Source organism: Hyaloscypha bicolor, assembly GCF_002865645.1.
Source record: "Hyaloscypha bicolor E unplaced genomic scaffold K444scaffold_53, whole genome shotgun sequence".
In the NCBI taxonomy this organism is placed as follows: domain Eukaryota; kingdom Fungi; phylum Ascomycota; class Leotiomycetes; order Helotiales; family Hyaloscyphaceae; genus Hyaloscypha; species Hyaloscypha bicolor.
Window position 1 is genome coordinate 250,045 of NW_020194555.1, and position 6,160 is coordinate 256,204.

The window sequence follows — 6,160 nt, forward strand, 5'->3', positions numbered from 1 at the left end:
AAGATTATATTTAATAAAGCTTTTACTAAGAATAATATCTAATCTGCTTTTTATAAATCAGATATCTAACTAATAAATAAAAGTATAATTATTAAAATAATTAGTTATTTTATATTTTATTTATTTAAAAAGATTCAAGAATTATATATATCTAAGACTTTAAAAGTAATTTATTAATTTTAGCTTATATATAATAAAGAACTAATTAAAAACAAAGTTAAGAAACTCTTTACTATTATCTTATATATCTTTATATAAATAGCTTACCTATAATACTAAAACCGAGGTTTATTTAAGGCTATTAATTTCTAAAAGAAAAAGAGTTAATAAGAAATTTATCTAAATTTTTATAGCTAGCCAAATAAGAGTATTATTAATTACTACTTTTCTATATAAGTAATTAAGGCTAGGAAATATTAGAAGTAAAAGGAAGTACTAAAAGTAGCTAAGAAAAAGGCAAAATTAAAAAGAAAAATTAAAAGAACTATAAATATCCTCAAAAATAAGCTAGAAAAAGAAAAAAAAACTAAGAAAAAAGCTAAAAGGGAAACTAAAATAGTAAAAGAAAAAAAAGCTAAAGTGTAAGCTATAATAATTAAAAAAATATTAAAGATATAATTAAATTATACTATTCTAAAGACTAAAAAAGCTACTTCGAGAATATTAAATCGGATAAAGGTATTTCTTAAGAGAAAGGTACTAGTAGAAGTACCTATATAACCTAATATAATTATATTAGATTAGGGAATAATTCTAATAGTAATAAAAATAAAGAAAATAGCTATATAAATAATTAGTTTACTATAATACTTTAAATAGCTTTTTTAATTAAAATAATATTAAGTTCTTAATTAATACTACCTATTGCTTTAGTTTTATTATAATCTATTAAGTATTTATTAAATACTAATTTTTAGAAATTTCGGGGAATCTCATTAATTTATATGCTTTTAATAGGGTTATACTTTTAGTAGAGAGTTTAGTTAAGTAATTAAAATACTCGAGTACTAGAATACTAAAAAAACCCAAACTACTTAAAAATAGATATATAACTATACTAAAATTAAGCTAAAGCCCGTAACTACTATAGCTAGTATATAAAACTAGATTATATACTTATAAGAAGTAATCTCTAGGGAATTATTTCTTAAGGAGCTATTTCCCTAGAAGCTGCTCTCTCTAGGGAGCTATTCCCTAGAGAGCTCTTTATATATTACTATAAGCTATTTCTTGGGAGCTCTTTATATATTATAGTAAGCTATTTCCTAAAGAGCTCTTTATATATTATATATAAAGAACTTCCTGGGAATAGCTTCCTGGAGAGACAGCTTCTGGGGAGGGGAGTATAAATAGTAGATATGGGTCTTAGTATAATTTAAGTATAATTCCAAGCCTAATTTTAAATAGTATACGATTTGTAGCTTTGAATTTCAAGGTTTTGGTATTCTGGTACTCGAGTATTTTGACTACTTACTGCCTAAAATCCAGCCCTAGCCTTAGGCTTAGATAATAAGTTAGAAAACCTCGCAAGTATCCTGGATGTACAGTATAATCTCGTATCTAATAATCCGACAGGAGCGGTAAGGGGTTAGCAGTTCATACTCGTGGCCCCCTTCGCGCCAGTCCGACTCAACTTTTACGAAGAGAGTCCCAGAACATTGCTTTAGCAATACAGGGTGGGTGAGTTTGTGTGCGGTCAAAGCGGTTGCATTAAAGACCACCAGCATAACGAAAACTGTCTGGAGTGGAATCTCGATGAGTGAGCCGTGCTGGACCTTCGTTTGGCATCCGAGCATATATCTATACTTCTGGAGAGACACGACTTCTGGCGTCTGCAAATCGTGTTCAAGAGACCACCACACGTCGGTGAGAAGGTCGACTATGCTGGACAGTCGTTGTTGGGGTCTCTAATGGATGAGATTGCCGGGGAGCATGTCATTCATTATCACATTTTGTTGAAGAGAGTGCAGGGTGAGCGGGAGAGCTGCTTTGAGAGGGTAGGTCTGTTTGTGAAGAAGGTGCCGCTAAGAAGGGGTGCAGGGGCAGGCTTGGCAAAAATACTTTTGGTATCGATAAGGTATTGATACTGGATGGTATTAGGTATCGCAAGGATCAATACGTATTAATACCGAATTAATACTTAGCCTTAAATTATCTCTTCCATTTATTATTTAATTTACATAATAATATATTTATATATAATTTCTTTATTTTCTAGTCATTCTATTAAAGGAATTACTTAATATTATTAATAAAAGTTAATATTATTTTAATTTCAAAATGGCCCTCGTATTCGGAGAATTTAGTATCGTATTCGTATCTCTTATTGGAATGCTTATTATAAGCGAGCCTCACGAAAATCTCAAAAGCTATTTTTTGCTTAAAATAGCCGCATTGAGACAAGTTTTAGTCTAAACTATAAGATAAGTAGCTAAATAGAAAGCCTAAAGTAGTTAGAATATTTGCGCTACCAAAAGTTTTCTTATAAGGGAAGTGGTTCTAAAGTTAATCGCAATTAAAGGGGGGAATTGGGTTCCGGGAATCGATACTTTATCGATAGTATCGATACCTTACGATTCTGGCATCGATACCAGAAATTAGGTATTTCTGCCAAGCCTGTGCAGGGGTGTATCGCTGCGGCAAGGCGGAGAAAGTTTTGATTATTTGATGGAGGCAGGATATTTGGGTTCCAATACTCAGGGGCTTACTAGCTTAGCTGGTCGCAACACAACACTTCAAGAGCTTTATTAATTTTAATAAAAATTAAGGAAATAGATAGATGAACATATCGAATTCAAGTTCATTGTAATTCTGTATGTTATGAGTATCCCATAAACGTTGATTTTCTAGTTGGCTTGGGCGAATCATGAATTACCCCTGAGAACTCTTTGATGATTGAAGTGACTGGCTTCTCGACACAGAGAACAAGTAAGAATTTTCCAACTTTCTCAATACCCCCCAAACCAATCAAAGCTAGGCGGCGCACTGATTTTAGCGCGAAACGCACTGTACTGCAGGGGAAAAACGACGCATCGATCCCGGGTCGTCATCCGTCAACCCCGCCGAAGCATCCCAACCCTCTCCGAATCAACATTCCTAGCACTAAATCATCATTCCACGTCTCGAAAACATCATCAAGACCATTACCTTCATCTGATATTTTCCTGCCACGTCGTCCAAGCTTATTGTAGCCCTCGCTTTACTTGAAGAGCTGCTACAAGCGACCGAGAAGCTTTCAGAGCCAACATGCCCCCTCCAACATCGAACGAGTCCGCAAGGAACCAAGTCGGCTCGGGTGCCCTCGCAGGTACTTCATTATTTGCCCACTCTGATTATGGTGCGGAGTCGTGCTAATGCCCCAAATGCAGCTCCATTGAGGGACATTGGGAGGGAGTGAGTCAGGAACAAAGGTATGCAAATTGCTATCCCATACTTGGTGTCTCTTGGGGACACCAATTTGAATACGTAGGTGCTGATGTGTTGAATGTAGTCAACTCTCCCAACCGCATCGACGCATTCGTTCGGTCAACATCTCCATGGACCCCATATCAGACCGCGACGAGAAACGTTGCACAAGCGATCAGAGAATTCGATGCCGCGTTTGAAGGGGCTTGGTCTCCATCGAGCAGAAGATCAGAGGTGCAGATTGGGGGGGAGACACTAGTCGAGTCGGCGTCATTGGAAATCGAAGCACGCCTTCAGCTGGAAAGGACAACGAGGAGCTCTGGGAGCGGTCCAATTCGAGAAACTGAGACGGATATGCGTAATAATGAGGCGACGGCCTCGAGCGCGATTCTTGGTGACGTCTTTTTCCCCCGAAGTGAGAATAAAAACCAACTTGGACATATCTCAGAAAATGCCGAGGTTCCCTCCTCTCGACTCGAACAGGAAACCTCCATCATTGAGCCAAAGACTTCGAGCGATGGCCCGCTCCCAAGAACTGAGAGGGCACTTGGAGCTGTGGAACTGAAATCCGCCGCTGCTAGTCTCCTATTGCTCGCTTCCAAATTCTGGCAGAGTACGTTTACGGAAACAAGCAGTTACACATACCTTTTCTTCAGATGGGTTCCCTTATCTCTGCTACTCATTGGTACTCCCCTATCTAGAAGGGGCATTGGAAATGCTCGCTGGTTCTAGTATGTCGATCGGCGTCCAGCACAAGAAGGATGAACGAATCGTTCAGATTGTCACCGATAAGACTGTTCCCTAAGAGCTACATCATTAGTCATGGTTCTGATCAAAAGTAGTTCAAAGCCTCAAGCCGCTGCTTTTTGCCCGGCGGCATAATCCAGTGCGCAATAATGGCGAAAATGGGCACCCAATTCGGTGCTATCCAAATATCAAGAGTGAACAAGATGGTGGTACAATTATATTCCAGCTCAATTTTCGGCGCTTATGAGCTGGCAGATTGATGCAATTGCTTTATTCGACGGACGGGTTGAGGAGTGAGTGGGCTCGAGGCAGGGACATCGTCAGTTAGCTAGCGGGAAAAGATATAGCCGGCTGGCACTTTCTGTCTCTTTCCCTCTCCATGATGAGTCTCTGCAGGGATATAATCAACATTGGTCCCTCGAGTTGAGAGCATATGAACCCGCGGAGGTTATCAACAGGGTCACCCCCCAGCAGCGTACAGGGGATATAAGAGGAAGCGTTAACATTAAGATTAATTCCCTATCAAGATATTTAAGGTGATAACCGCCGCGTCATTCCTCAAGCTATTTCATACTCATTTAAACAGTATTTACAAAATATCCTGTACTCACGGGCATCTCTGGTAGCATGCCTCTGACCGGAGGATTCGCCCTAAGCTCCGCCATAACAGGTCTTCTTGCTGGTACTTGCTGACTTTGGATCTGCGGCTGAACCTGAGCTTCCGATTGTTGCCCAATGGTTATTGGTGAATGTGCAGCAACGTTAGTACTATACCACATCGTAGGTGATGGCATATCCTTCATTGCGACTGTCGTTTCAACATTTTCAGTGCCAGGATAGGTAGGTAGGATGCTCACTGGACGATGTGCGGCTGGTGGCTTGCTCCGTCTGTGTCGGAGGCAGAGGAATACTAGGCCGAGTAGGAGAGCGACGCCGCAAACCGGTCCGATGACAGCTCCTGCAATTGCAACACCAGAGACATTACCCGCCGCTCCCGTGGTGCCATTCGTAGGTAAACTACTCGTCGTGATCGAAAGTGAGGTGCTAGCTATAGGGGAGATGGTCTGTGATATCTGGGAGGTCGTTATGGGGGGGATTTGCTGGGGGGTACTTAATACCGAGGTTGTCGCTAAGAGTGTTAGCGAGGAGTCTGGGACTATTCTCGCTGTCTACCGCTACTTACTAGGGGCAACGTTCGGAGGCGTCCGGTACGCGATCCAACCGCTCCCGGTACCACAGAAGAGGCATAGATCGCCGTCCAATTCCGCACCTTCACTGGTTGCCGCTATCCCCGTTACACACGAGCTTCCTGGTCCGCTAGAATGGCGCTGTAAGCATCAAAAGCTACAGGACTTCACATTAATGTCCAGAGAGAAAGTCAACCTTAACTTACCAAGGTAAGTTGCTTAAGGTGCCGTATAAGGTTCCAAGGGCACATGTCGTCCAAGGGTAACAAGTCTTAAAGGTTGTGGCACAACAACCGCCGTACCCAGGGTTATACAGTCCGAATGGTTTAGTCTCCGAGTATGTGTACCCGGGACCACATGTCAGAGCCGCCCCTACGAGTCGCTGTTAGTCGTGAAGGTATTCGATCGCATAAAATTCTGCACAAACATTCAGGAGAAGTGTAGCCAATGAAGTTCTGGGCTTGTCTCTTAACGAGCTCAAGATTCGGTGCTTGGGTGGTCATCGGTCGGTATGAAGCTGACGGTTTAATAAATTCAAGCTGAGTGTGCATCCTCGGTGATAGTATTTAGTAGAATCGGGAGCCAAGTGACAGGAAAATAGGCAAATACAAGAAGGGGATTAATTCAAAGATAAAGTATTTCGCTCCTTAGACGCTTCTATTCTTTTTGCTCAAACAAGCCCCGCGCAAAATCGTGGCTTAATGATAACAATTCTTTTTCTCTAAGTTCAAGATCGTCAAGAGATGCGAACCAACGAACTGGGCACGTAACGCACACACCCACAAATGTGGACGATATGGCTGCCACACTAAATATGAGAT

At 40.7% G+C, this 6,160-nt stretch overlaps 3 protein-coding genes across 3 annotated transcripts; 2 read left to right on the forward strand and 1 right to left on the reverse strand.

Moving 5' to 3' along the window:
* Positions 1-1,408: 1,408 nt before the first annotated feature.
* On the reverse strand, positions 1,409-1,844 carry K444DRAFT_337599 (uncharacterized protein). The gene has a single exon (XM_024871997.1). It carries the CDS (start codon positions 1,794-1,796, stop codon positions 1,515-1,517), a length of 282 nt encoding a protein of 93 aa, XP_024739130.1. The 5' UTR covers positions 1,797-1,844; the 3' UTR covers positions 1,409-1,514.
* A 1,057-nt stretch (positions 1,845-2,901) lies between these two features.
* K444DRAFT_661458 (uncharacterized protein) lies at positions 2,902-4,210 on the forward strand (the record flags this gene model as incomplete). Its single annotated transcript, XM_024886592.1, has 3 exons — positions 2,902-3,307; positions 3,491-4,018; positions 4,062-4,210. Exons 1-3 carry the CDS (start codon positions 3,247-3,249, stop codon positions 4,208-4,210), a joined length of 738 nt encoding a protein of 245 aa, XP_024739131.1. The 5' UTR covers positions 2,902-3,246.
* Positions 4,211-4,644: 434 nt separating this feature from the next.
* Positions 4,645-5,908, forward strand: K444DRAFT_337630 (uncharacterized protein). Its single transcript, XM_024871998.1, has 2 exons — positions 4,645-5,549; positions 5,618-5,908. The coding sequence occupies exons 1-2, from the start codon at positions 5,002-5,004 to the stop codon at positions 5,667-5,669; spliced, it is 600 nt and encodes a 199-aa protein (XP_024739132.1). The 5' UTR covers positions 4,645-5,001; the 3' UTR covers positions 5,670-5,908.
* Positions 5,909-6,160: the final 252 nt, after the last annotated feature.

Excerpts from the sequence above, each read along its gene's own strand:
- K444DRAFT_337599 (XM_024871997.1), bottom strand. The coding sequence starts at position 1,796 with ATGCTCGGATGCCAAACGAAGGTCCAGCACGGCTCACTCATCGAGATT.
- K444DRAFT_337630 (XM_024871998.1), top strand. The coding sequence starts at position 5,002 with ATGCTCACTGGACGATGTGCGGCTGGTGGCTTGCTCCGTCTGTGTCGG. Across the intron at positions 5,550-5,617 it reads GTCAACCTTAACTTACCAAG|GTTGTGGCACAACAACCGCC; the intron begins GTAAGTTGCTTA and ends CAAGTCTTAAAG.